Source organism: Cephus cinctus, unplaced genomic scaffold (genome assembly GCF_000341935.2).
Source record: "Cephus cinctus unplaced genomic scaffold, Ccin1 Ccin1_scaffold0230, whole genome shotgun sequence".
NCBI classification, from domain to species: Eukaryota; Metazoa; Arthropoda; class Insecta; order Hymenoptera; family Cephidae; genus Cephus; species Cephus cinctus.
Window position 1 is genome coordinate 74901 of NW_014332946.1, and position 13124 is coordinate 88024.

At 33.9% G+C, this 13124-nt stretch overlaps 2 protein-coding genes across 4 annotated transcripts; one reads left to right on the forward strand and one right to left on the reverse strand.

The window, feature by feature from the left end:
• Positions 1-2565: 2565 nt before the first annotated feature.
• On the reverse strand, positions 2566-7398 carry LOC107265714 (sodium-dependent nutrient amino acid transporter 1). 2 transcript variants are annotated; one of them, XM_015735442.2, is made up of 9 exons: positions 7267-7398; positions 7020-7195; positions 5886-6029; positions 5552-5804; positions 4699-4921; positions 4219-4593; positions 3769-4135; positions 3307-3678; positions 2566-3159 (listed from the first exon to the last, which is right to left on the reverse strand). In XM_015735442.2, the coding sequence occupies exons 2-9, from the start codon at positions 7041-7043 to the stop codon at positions 3025-3027; spliced, it is 1893 nt and encodes a 630-aa protein (XP_015590928.1). In that variant the 5' UTR covers positions 7044-7195; positions 7267-7398; the 3' UTR covers positions 2566-3024. The 2 variants fall into 2 exon arrangements, with proteins under 2 accessions (XP_015590928.1, XP_015590929.1); XM_015735443.2 differs by having other exon boundaries at positions 3006-3159; positions 5886-6026.
• Positions 7399-9925: 2527 nt separating this feature from the next.
• LOC112494058 lies at positions 9926-12584 on the forward strand. Of its 2 annotated transcripts, none has more exons than XM_025082962.1 (3): positions 9926-10812; positions 10914-11137; positions 11266-12584. In XM_025082962.1, the coding sequence occupies exons 1-3, from the start codon at positions 10675-10677 to the stop codon at positions 11537-11539; spliced, it is 636 nt and encodes a 211-aa protein (XP_024938730.1). In that variant the 5' UTR covers positions 9926-10674; the 3' UTR covers positions 11540-12584. The 2 variants fall into 2 exon arrangements, with proteins under 2 accessions (XP_024938730.1, XP_024938729.1); XM_025082961.1 differs by having other exon boundaries at positions 9929-10812; positions 11200-12584.
• Positions 12585-13124: the final 540 nt, after the last annotated feature.

Sequence of the window (13124 nt, forward strand, 5' to 3'; positions counted from 1 at the left end):
TATAATAATGGTGCAATGGAAACGACGAGATAGATAAATTGATAATTTCGAAATTTTCCGATAAACTTATTATTGGTGAAGATCGTCGTTTTATAGGTCTGTTAATAATTGATGAAAACAAGATTAGGCAGATTGACTGTTACGATAGTAAGGCCTTGGGGATGGACTACATATGTTTTTTTTTAATCGTCTCTTAACAGTACACTAACTTTTTATAGTTGCGTGCTGCAGTGGATTCCGTGGTTATTTTCCGAAGAAACAATTTTTCAACAAGTGGTCGCTGATCTTCTCTGACTTCTGGACCTGGCCAATCACTTTACCTAATGCTTTAAGGCTCTCGGAAAATGCGAGCCAAGTGCTTAAACAATGAATAAGATGAAACGAATCTATTAGGATTAATCAAATAAAATTTTTTTTAACTGAGAATCCGAGTGGATAATTAACCTACAGAGAATTGCTGGAGATAAATAATAGGTTAGAGTCCCAGTCCGGCTTGTAATACCATTAGCTGAACCCTCGAATTTGAAAGCTTTTCGAGAGATGAGATTTAACGAGTGAGAGAATTGAATTAAATAAACAATTGATTAATCTTAATCTCGTAGAAATTAATGGACTTCTTAATGACGTCATTTCCGTCATTAAAAAATGGTCGAAATTTCCCAATATAATTTATGGAAATGATATACGTGTCATTATCATAAGTTCTATCATTAGATCCGTTCGACTGGTCCTGCCCTGGTAAATATTTGACGTGTGGAGGAGCCTTGTCACTGAGGTTAACGAGGACCTTCATACGTATTGCAATAATAAAGTTATCAAGGGATTGGTGTTATTCCATTCCCAAAAATTTTATTGCCAGTAGAAAACTAATCTAATCGTAAAGATAAGACATTTGGAAAATTACTTAAGTTTCAATATATGTATATGCGATACCGTGTGTTGTTAAGTTGTCTTACCGATCAATTTAGTGATAGATTATTGATGTGAGAAATCGATAAGTTTTTTTAATCAAATAAATAATAATCGAAGGGATTCTTAGTTTCAATTTGAAATTATTGGGGATCGTACTCTTATGAAGAAAAACCAATTTATTGATTTTTTATGCAATAATAACTATCGAACAACATTGTAGGAACGTACTGATACCTGATACAAAGTCAGGGTCTTCTGAGAATGGTACCGAAATAGGGCACAATTTTCGTTGGTTCTATATGCCTTATATAGTAATGTGCAATTGAAGTGGAACACTTGAATTTTTGTGTATTTCTGCGAAACTATGACCGATTTCAAAAGACCGAAGACATATTTTTTAGGAAATTTCCTTCCCGTTCTAATGGTAAAGTCGATACAAAATGGCTGAACGGCAGAGGTCGGAGTGAAAAAGTGCATTGTGGGACTTTTTGAAAAGTGCGAGAACTAGTAGTTCCGGGAGGAAATTCATATTTCTAATTAAGTCACTAGAGAGAGCATCCTTCGGCATTAAAAAAACACCCCCATTGAACCCCTGTAGGATCACTCTAGGGGGAGCTGCACCCCCTCGAAGCGAAAACACTTAATTGGCCATGACTTTCAAACGCGCCGGCCAATCTGGTCCAGTTTCTGCGTGATATCATCTGTAATGATACTGCGAATTCTCACAAAATTATTGTTCTCCGAGATGATCCCGTGACGGAGATCTCGAGATATCGCAAGCGCACCCGAAGCTTCCCCGCCAATTTTCATTAGGAATGCGATGAAAAAATGAGTTTGTTAAGGGGTTAAGCTTTTCATTTAAAGAACGCCTAAATTTTGCGAGTTTCGTTCGAGGTACTCGGGTGACTACTACCCTACTACGCGCGCCAAGCGATTCTCAGAAATACACAAAAATTCAAGTCTTCCACTTCAATTGCACATTACTGTATGTCAACTCTTCATACCGTAGATGAAAAGTGTACTCATTCGATACTTCTATTTTCCGCCACCAGATGTCAGATACCCGTACCCTATTAACGTATTGACACATCGATGTATGTTCAATAACGTACATAAAGTATAACAAATACTTTTATACTATAACCTGCATTATTACGAACACAAAATTTCCATAAGAAGATACTTTTGTCATTCGAGTTTGTCTTCTCGCTCGTTATTATTGCGATTCCATCGTTCGATCCAAATACCAAGAAGATGAAAGTTCAGATAAGAGAAAAAAGAAATCATATATGGTTTTTCATAAATATCGTAAAACCATAAGATTTGCCCCATTTACTTGGTTCATACAGTAAAACAATTCCTACAGATAGTCAAGCTACTGTTGAACGACCCTGTATCCTCCTTGCAATTTGCTTATTGATTTTCGTCGATATTCTCCATCGATGTCATTATAGATGGTAAAGATAGTTATGAGATAAAAATAGAAATAATCCCAAATGCTATTTTATACATTGTCATTAAAAGTATTGTTTTGTAGGTATACATGGCTATTAAATCGTATTCCACTAACTATATTTAACATGCACATTTGATTTCTATGATAGAGTCGACTTCGGTTGGTGCAATAGTCCCCTGAATAATCTTATACAGATATGGATATACAAATTTAGATTTTATTTATTCTAAAGAAAAAAATTATATACAACACTCGACAATACTGTATTGGCCTATCATGATTATGATTTTATACGCGTATAAATGCACATACAGTCTTCTCAGTACGCAAATAACTCCGGATGTCGTGAACATCCGAAACACATTGTGTCTTAACAATCTTCGTAGTACATAATATACTAGTAAACTGCTATTTATGTATGATGACTATACTACACAAATCTATGGTATGTACAATATATCTTGCATGGTTGGCTGACATTAAAAAAGATCAAGGAAAGATTACAAGAATAATGGCGGTTCACAGTAATTCGTATTTTCTTACGTAACGACGCGGTACCGACTATCTATTAAGTACAAATCTAAAGTTCATCACTGTCTTTAAAAACGCTTGTCGCTAGAGAGAAAAAGGCAGTGAATCCATTTAGAGTTTTTTTTTTATTTAAACAACAAATTATATATTCCACCTTCGCTCTTGGACTTTTTCTCCTCGGTGAACAGCCGCCATTCTCTTTTCTTCTTGCTGTTCTTGGGACCCCACTTATGTGAAGGCGTGAAGGATTTTTTGATTGTCTAAAGAAAAAATATTAACAGATGATAGTAGTAATTGTAAGAGTTTTCTACCTTACCGACTTGGCATCATGTCATATTTTATGACTGTAGACAAATTCTATCAATCGAAAACGCTGTAAGTTAATATTACGGAGTGACTGATCTTACCTCGAGAATTGATGACGTCCTGTTTTTTACCAGTGAGACGCTTATCCAAAATAACATCTGTCCTGTGCCAATGCCAACTATTGTCCAGCCAATTGCATAGGCATAATTCGGGAAGACCATACCGTCATACTTTGGCGGTACGTACGTCGCCATAGTGTAAATTAAAATGATCAGCATGAGAATTGGATTAATCAAAAACCAACAGAGTCTCCAATATAATCCAGGTCTGTATCCTAGCATGAATTCTATATCATTGAGGAAGTTGGACAACCCATAAATCCAAAACACTGTTATTAACTGAGTGACAGCGACGATAAGGGGAATGAACGTGCCGGCGTAATAATCCACCAATGTAAGCATCCATTGTCCACCCTGATTAAAATTGAAAAAGAAATATTTAATTAATATAACTGGATTGCTACATAGATTAGATATAATACTCATAAGTTATCATTGACTTGCCGGTGTAACGTAAATTTGTCCGATCAGAAATCCAACGATGCTTACAATCAGAATTATTTTCCACTGTTTTATTTTAGGAAACTTGTCACAAAGGACACTGAACACACCACCGACCAGTGCCATTGCGCTTCCGGTACCAAGTACAAACATCATAATGAAAAATAATACAGAAAATAATTGTGGCACTACTGTAAATCTTGAAAGTGCTTCCGGATAAGAGATAAATGCCAAACCACTGCCACCTCGTACTACACTCGATACATCATTGGATCCGTTTTCGTGTGCCAAATTACCCAAAATACCAAAAATAGTGCAACCAGCAATGAGACTTGTGAAAGTATCCAATGTCGTCACGATCATAACATCCCTGTAAATGGTAATAATATTTTTACTGATTTGTTTTATGGATTATATAAAGTAGTAATTTTAATACTTTGTTTATTAACAGACCTTCTAACATTGTGGGCAAAATTATTGTACGACGAGTACATTATGAGGCTGCCAAAGCAGATTGATAAGGAAAAGAAGCACTGCGTGACTGCCGCGTACCATACAGTTGGTTCCCACAATTTGTTCCAATCGGGTGTAATGAAGAATAAAATCCCATTGCCAGCACCTTGCAATGTGACAGCCCTAACTAGTAGAATTATCATTACGATATAGGGAAAAATTGCGAGAAAGTAAGCAGCTTTTCCAGAGCTCTTAACACCGCGACTTAATACACCAAAAACAACGAGCCAACTGAAAAACAGACATAGTGACAATTTCCAAGACGGCCATCCGATACCGTCGTCGATCGATTGTTTTTCGTTGAGGATGATAAGTCTGAAAAAGAAACAAGAAGTTCCGAATAATTCAATAAATACAACTGGATTACAAAGTTCTATGTAAAATTTAACTCATACACAGAATAATGTATTAATAACTAACCTGTAATACAATTCGGCTGAACTGGATATAGTTTGATTCCCATCAGAAGACAATGACGTATTAGATTTTGCATCAAAACAGAAACCAGCCCATTCATCTCGACAATAGGACCACGGCAATTCTCTTTGAAAACTCATAGCAAGGTAAAACAATGTCAAGGCCATTAACACGCAATAATACGTCACTACACAGAATGCCGCTATTAGTTGTCCATATCCAATTCCTAGAACGATACAAAAATACTGAATATTATTATCAAATATAACAGATAATGTTAAACGATTGAAATAGTACATTATGATACAACTGGGGGAAGTTGATGATTCCTGACGTTTGTCATCCTAGCTTCGCTGGAGCGGCAAACGTCACACTCGTCAGGAATCATCAACTTTCCGCACTTGTATCATAATGTACTGTTCCATAACTTCACAAAATATATTCTTTTATATCGATAGCTCATCACGCAGTACTGAAATGAAAGTAATAACCCCGTAGATAAGATTAATCAAGCACACATGTATAGTCTGGGTTAAAGCAAAATTATATTATCTAGCCATTTTTGACAGATAGAAAACAACGAAATCTCTAACAAGCCGCATGCGACTCTGCATACAATTTTTCTAACAAAATATGCATGTGCGTGGTTCTCCACTAAATATTTCATTATTCTCTTTTAGCATAAATTTACATAATTTTATGGTACCACACGTCTGATTTCTTAAGGATTGCATTGTTTTGCAAACTGTCAAAAAAAATACATTAAACTACCAGACCAACTATACATATATCGAAGGTATAATCAAATATTGAATTTTGTATTATCATTGCTTTAGGATCTGATTCGGACAATTACCTTTCATCGCTGGAGATAAGGCCCAAACTTTTACGCAAGATTTACTACTGAACTGACCTAAGGAGCATTCCAGATAATACATGGGCTTGCCTATCAGTAATAAAACGATAATATATGGAATGAGGAATGCGCCACCGCCATTTTCGTAGGCTGTGAAAGGAAATCGCCAGATATTCCCAAGTCCCACGGACGTCGCGATGCAGGACATCAAGAATTCCAATCCGCCACTCCATTCATCTCGCTTGATACTGTTCTGTATAGGATCAATTATTAATTCATTAATGACACTCTGCAATTAATCGAATCTTTTTCTTTTTTTTTCACATTTACATACCGTGGATATTATAGATATGACTGAGAGCTTTCCACGATTTCCATTTGCTTTAGTATTTGGTATAGAGGATTTTCGTTTTTTGTCGATCTCTGTATGTTCCCCATTTTCACCTTCAAAAGCTTCATTCGTCAATCCAGTTGGCTGCTGTGAATAGAAAAATTTGTTTGATATATATTTAGATGTGATAATATATCACTGCAATCTTTGTAATAGTTCAAAATAAGAATTTTCATTCCAGATCAAACGTATATGCAGTTAGCTTCAGAACGTTTAAAACACAATCCAGTAAACACACCTCGTAACAATTACATTTCAGTTACATTAATTCTATGTTGTTGTAGTAACAGTTACGCAAAAGTCACATAAGCATGAAAAAGAAGTTTGCTTGGCATTTATATAAAATTAGAGACTTTGAAGATGACTCATGTTCGTTAAATATTATCTGACAATGTTTCATGAAACACTTATATCCGTCGAATATTATTCTAAAGAATTTTTTCTTATCATTTGAAATAATCTCGATAACACCTTAAGGACCACGAAGAAATCTATAAGACGTACGTTTTTTTATTTATGAAGCAATTATTTTGAAACTTTCAGAAATTTTAGAATAGGATGCATTCTAGGTATTATTGAAGAAAAATATGTTTTTTAATAATTATTATACTATTTTATTATCATAAGGACCCTACAACGAATAACAGGACGCGTCGGCGGTTAGTTCAAGTACTCTACGAAAGAGTGAAGCACCGGTAAATAAGGGAAGAAAACATGAAGGCAATTGAGTTTAATACATTGGCTATTGATGTTGCACTTAAGTAGACAAAATAAATACGATGTATCAAAGTAAGTGACATCTAAAGACATCGTATAAAAAAAAACGAGAAAACTTATGAGCGGTCCTTAAGGTGTTAAAACAAACAAATTTATCGAATACACAGACAGAGCTGGTTTGATAAAAGCTTTAAAAATGCGCGTTAATTATTAATAATCTTGTGATAACGATTAAAGATACGTGAAATCGAGTGTACAGCTGACACGAATCATTGAGAAATGAGAATTTCCAATGGAAAGGTAAAATAAAATCAAAAGAAAATGACAAACAAAAATAATAAAAAAGAAAAAGGTTCTCACTTCAACTTCATTTTGTTGCGCCATCTCGTCTAGGTCTTCCAAGACAGTAAATTCAAATTGTCTTGAAGGCCGAAGAATTAAAAAAAAATTTAATTAGGAGAAAACTCAAAATGTCAAGATCCGAAGTCTCTTCGTCATCCTCAGACGTGAAGTCACTTCAAAAATTATACAATCATCTGCAAAATACAAATAATCTTTAAATTCCAGGTACGAACGATTTTTTTTTCGAAATTTAAGTAAATCTTACAAGTCTTCGGAGATCCCCGGAATTCAAAGTGGTTCCACCAAGTTCCACGAGGCACTGACGAAACGGGATTCACGTAGTTAGTTCCACAGCTTGTATCAAAAATTCTAAGCGTCGCCCCTCTATGAAGCAAATCGCACCAGAGACCGATCGGCCAATTCACATTGATTCGTAAAGGTATATGTGGATAAGATAAAGTTTCTTCTTTATCAACGGGAAGTAATAGGCAACTAGATAAGACAATTTTTCAATCTCTCATAACTCCTTAGCATATCTAAGAACACTCACAAAGCATTTTTTTCCTTCGTCAATGACATAATACGTGTCATTGAGTCATCGAGCACGCACCGCCTGTCTACTGTCATTAAACAGCCAGATTTCATGACAATCAACCACGTGAATTCCGCATCCTGAAAATCAGCTGCTGTAAAGTAAAAACTTTGTTTCTTAAATTGACGGTAATAGAAAAACGTTATCAGAACAAAGGGATATTCTATACAAATATGATGTATATACAGATAGCTTCAGATGAAAATTCTTTAGTTCATTTTGAAGTTTTTCAAAAGTAAAATCCAGTAAACACAAAGTGACACTTACATATCAGTGACGTTAAAATATTTTACTCGACCATGTAACGGTCATACAATACTTCATGTATGTAACTGATGTATTCCTGAGTATGATATTTTATCATTGTCTATATGTATTACTGTTTTTTTTTTACTGGGAACCAAACGAAAACTGTGTAAGACATGTAAAACCTCTTGTCCATATTTAATTTAAATTAATTTACCTTGCAACGTTAGATTTTTTTCTTTATCTTGAATTACATCTTCTTTTTCTTTCTTATCGTATCTTTTCCAGACAGATTCGAAAACCTATATTATGGTATAAATTTGAAATATATAATCATGAATCATTCAAGCTTTGATCTCATTGTGAAATTAGTTGAAGGTTTAATTAGTCTGAAGGAAGCTAAAAAATAATAAAAACTAACCAATCGATGAATATATAATAACGAAGACTTTATTTTCGGTATAAGACGGGCGTTCAAAATGTCTTTCTTGATAACAGAATCAATTGTTATGACGTATACTAAAGTAAAGCCTATAACACCCTTTGCTATTAAAATACGCACGTACGCATATATACTTAAATAAATACGTGTATGTAATTGCTTGCTGTATAATACAATGATCGTTTCAACTAGGTAAACAATAATAAAGATTACTAGGTCAGAATTGTAAAGTGATAACGAGTCATAATTGTCGGATCATTTAATGACGTTAGAGAATTTGCCTCTTAAAACGGTGCTAAAATTAACGTAGACGAGATTGAATAATAAAAAAATAAGTCTTATTTTTCGATATAATAAAATAAATTTATTGAATAGTAAAAAAACATTTTACTATTTTGAATTTTAAACCTTAGAGTATATTTATAAAACATATATAGCTGTTTGATAACTCATCCTAAAATAGATTAAATCATATTTAGCCAAATTTATTTCCCTTCATACATATGATTAAACTATCCCTTCTTCTCGACGATTCCTATGAATCGACTTATTATATAAATTACTTTATAAAGGGACATACATACTGTAAAAGATCGAATATACGTTTTAAAATTAATTACCTGTTAATACTGATAACCGTGGTGACATCGTACAAATTAAGTATATCTTGATAAATCGAAATCTTTGTATTTCCAAGAAGTCGTGAAATGTGACGTTTAAATACAAAATTCTAATTGCTTATGTATATATGGACCGTTTATTTTGAAAGTGGTGTAAGTCCATTTTCTCATGTTTCGAGAAAATTAAATGTTAACATGTCTGTTAATTACAAAATTTAGGCAAATTATATGAAGTCTGGCAATGTTTCTACTGTTTTATCAATATGTAATTTGGTTATATAAATTTGTTTTAGGCGTATTTTATTAAGCTGATGTGTACATACTTACGGGCTGCAAATGGACTTACACCACTTTCAAAATTAGACACTTAAAATATACTTCATATTAATCCAATTTTGTTTACCAATAATGACACGACATAAAATAGAAGTAGTATTTATAATTTTAGACGCTAATTACATTGTTAAAATTACAAGATATTGATAGTATTTACTTATGCTCTGCATCTGGCAGTGTTTCGAAATATGCATGATGCACCGGAGGTATGTAAGGTAATAACTGCTTGATGTCTATATTTTTCATAAGTAATAGGCCTGGCATCTTGGTACAAAGGCGCCAGGGCGATTTTTTCAAATTTTAGCGATCTTCTAGGACGTGTCGGTAATAAATTTATAGTTTTAAATTCTTTGTCCTTCATCGATGTTTTATATAAAATAGTGTACGGTGCACTTTTGAGAAACCTCATCCAACATATTTGCAACCAATTTACCTGTTCTCCATTAGTGTTTTTTCTTATCTGTGTTTTTTAACGCAATATTTCACGTAATATAAAACAAATGTAAAATAACAGGCTACTGATCGGCCAACATTTGCTAAGCCACCTACCTCTGTCAATTGGACTTACACCTCTTTCATAATCGATGATTATGCAATTTCATTTACCGACCAATTTTAAATTGTACAAAACATGGGAATTTTTTAAGAAATTAAACACGTAAAAACATAAAAAACATATAAACATAAAAAATTTACATTAAATTAAGCAGGAATTACGTGATATCTCATTTTTTTCAAAAATGGACTTACACCACTTTCAAAATAAACGGTCCATATAGTAATGCAATTTAGCACGTGATACATTAAGCAATATATATATGTATAGTAATCAAATTACCACGTTGACACATCTTGCACCACTACGATAGGAGAGCGGGGGCAGTGAACGTATTAAAAATCAAAATATCATCATTATATCCTTTTATCATAATTAATTGTCTATGCGATGTTGCGACCGAGCGACAACAAATTATTCCATTCCTGTCATTAAGTTAATCTTGAAGATATTCCTTAAAATTAATGAAAGGTATACGCATCATTGTTTCGACCGTAATAGGTAGTGTGCGTGTAGCTGGGAAGTGTTAGAGACAATTCGAAATGAAAGAATGGGTAATCTATATGATTGATAAGATAACTTATAATTCGAATGATATTAACTCAATTCGATAATCCAAAGATGTGCTCGTTAAGATTCTTTTTATGGGACTAATTATATTTTAGTTTAAGGTACACGTGAAACGTAGTTCAGGTTCATCCGCTGAATATTTATTGATCAACAATCAATTTAATTGAAAGCTATAAAAAGCATGACTGTCAATTAATGACAGAAGACATTAACGAAAAAAATGTACATCATGATGAGTGGCAATGTATGCGCGAGGATATTGTCAAATTATCAGCAGCTTTTTCAACACGTCCATGACATTCGTCATGTAAATGACAGATATTGATCACATTACCTTTTATCAAATATTTTTATGCAACGTTCCATTACTTCGTACAATCATGAATAATCTCAGTGACGTGTGCTATGTGTTTCAATTAATAGTACATCAAATCTTCGTGTATCTACGAGTAGGTTATCGATCAACACAAAACTTAACCTTAAATTCATTGTCGTTTTAACGTATCCCACCTGTCAAGTTGTTTCACACGATGACCACGTAAAATTGCAGGATTTCATACTTAACGAATTTTCACGATTCACCGTCGAATCCCAGGATGTCGAAGGATCGACAAAGTCACAAGGATCGTTATCGAGACACGCACTGGCGGATTTCGTTGCGTTCTTTACGCTCTGCGGGTTTCTGGGAATCTTTGTTCTGATATCAGCTAAGAGTTCCAAGGATGACGAAGAATTCGTAACATCCACTATATCCACCACTTCCAGGAACATGAAGTACGTTCAAATGACACTTTAAAGAATATCTTTAACACAATCATCTTTTTCTACGGTTAAAGAAAACCTCAGGAATTACCGAAAGACGCATCGTACGTCATACCACCGAAATTGGCATCTGCTTCCAGTTCCTATTGCAGAGCGAGTGGCGACATCTGCTTTCCCAATGATCCATGTACCAGAAATGGATATAAATATGACGTCTCAGTTATAACGTGCCCTAGAAATGCCAATCTGACTAGATCCCAGTTCGTTGCTGCCATTAGAAATCAATCAAAGTTTACTCGTCATTCACAAAGTACACAAACGGATGAACGCACCTTTAAGCGTGTCGCATGCGTTCAGGATTGGATGATACGAAAGACACGAAGCGGCCATGTTTATGGAAAATATCCAATCTAGTGGATGTTCTTAATGGGAAGCTCTCTGAGAATTCGTAAATCTCTTTGATCACCTTTATCTAAATAATATTTGATAGCATCGTTTAGATTTTGCTGCAGACAGGTGGCATTGTAATACGCCGGACACGCCCAAAGGATTTTGAAATACTTTATATCCATTGAATTCAATCGCCTCTGACAACGCTTCACGTTAATCCCACTCGATGTTTGTGTCCTTTTTTTTTTATTTTTATCGATGCTTTACATTATTTTATTACTATCCTTACTTACTTTTATACTTTGTTTCAAGGGGTCCCTTTTATACAGGTTTGTTTTATAATTTTATGAAATAAACTCATGTCTGTTTTTATTACTAATATATGTTGTGGCAGTAAAAAATAATCAATCGCCAGGGATGAGATTAGGCGACTTGTCGTTCAAAGAAACGTTTTATCAAACCACTATAAAACAGTTGTTTACATTTTACAAAGCTTTGTCTTAATGGTTTATTATACTTTAGAATTTTGCAATGTTCTCATTGTCGTTAGGCTTTATACAGACATTTGAATCATCAACGTTTTTGATTAATCTGATAAATTGTTATTTTGAAGGACAATAATGCTTGAATTATTTGAGCAGAGAACTTGAGATATCATTGATAACGATATTATAATCTTCAATTCTTAATCTTTCTTATGGTAAGCTTATCGAAAACGTCGACAGTCATTTGATGACTTTATCTACTAATTATATTTCACAACTTCAATTTTAATCGTTCAAACTTATACTAAGATTTATGAGTATCCTAGAAATACAATAACAGTTAAAATTTATAATATGTCATTGACTGATACGATTAAACTGGCAGAATAATGTAAAGTCTCATTACCGATGATATGTGAAAGATCGATTAATTATAGATTCCTTGTGACTTCAGATGATCGATGAGAAAATTACGACATTTTCTTTGTTTAACTATCTACATCCGATTTTCGATAAAACCGGTACGTGACTGTTAAAATTAATCTTGAATGAAATTTTTAGGTTATAAAAGTATGAAGAATGAATACTTTTGATATAATTTCTTTTTAAGTCATTTTATTAACGTTAATTTCCCGTCTCTTAAGGGTTGTTATAAACGGACTCTGCTGTTTTTTCTTGAACTTCGTTATAAACTGTATTTTCAGCTACGACCAAATGAATTCCTAAGTATAGGAGAGTCTTTGAAAAAATTAAATTGAGATTTAAAAAACAAATTATACAGTCAACTCTGTCTAATTTCGCATCTTTCGGGCTCTGTGAGAGCGATATTAACAGTGAGTGCGACTTTAGAGAGCGTTTCCCCCTCTCTGGATATTAATTATTCTTATCCTCGTCATTGCGTAAATTGTGATCCGGAAAGGGGAACTGTTATCAGCCTAGTGCGATCTCTAGAGGGATAATTGTCATGGTTACGTTAATCTAGAGAATACGAAATTAGAGAGAGAGAGAGAGAGAGAGAGAGAGAGAGAGAGAGAGAGAGAGTTGACTGTAATTCCACATTTGAATCAGACAGAATTTTTTCAGGCATCCAGTTTCGAAGTTAATACATGCGCATGCGCAGTGTC

Bases quoted from the DNA above. Each gene is read 5' to 3' on its own strand.
- LOC107265714 (XM_015735442.2), bottom strand. From the start codon at position 7,043: ATGGCGCAACAAAATGAAGTTGAA. The intron at 4,922-5,551 runs GTAATTGTCCGA...GTATCGTTCTAG, and splicing joins CTTATCTCCAGCGATGAAAG to GAATTGGATATGGACAACTA. The intron at 4,136-4,218 runs GTCTGTTAATAA...TACCATTTACAG, and splicing joins TTTGCCCACAATGTTAGAAG to GGATGTTATGATCGTGACGA.
- LOC112494058 (XM_025082961.1), top strand. From the start codon at position 10,675: ATGACAGATATTGATCACATTACCTTTTATCAAATATTTTTATGCAAC. The intron at 10,813-10,913 runs GTAGGTTATCGA...GTAAAATTGCAG, and splicing joins AAATCTTCGTGTATCTACGA to GATTTCATACTTAACGAATT. The intron at 11,138-11,199 runs GTACGTTCAAAT...CTACGGTTAAAG, and splicing joins ACCACTTCCAGGAACATGAA to AAAACCTCAGGAATTACCGA.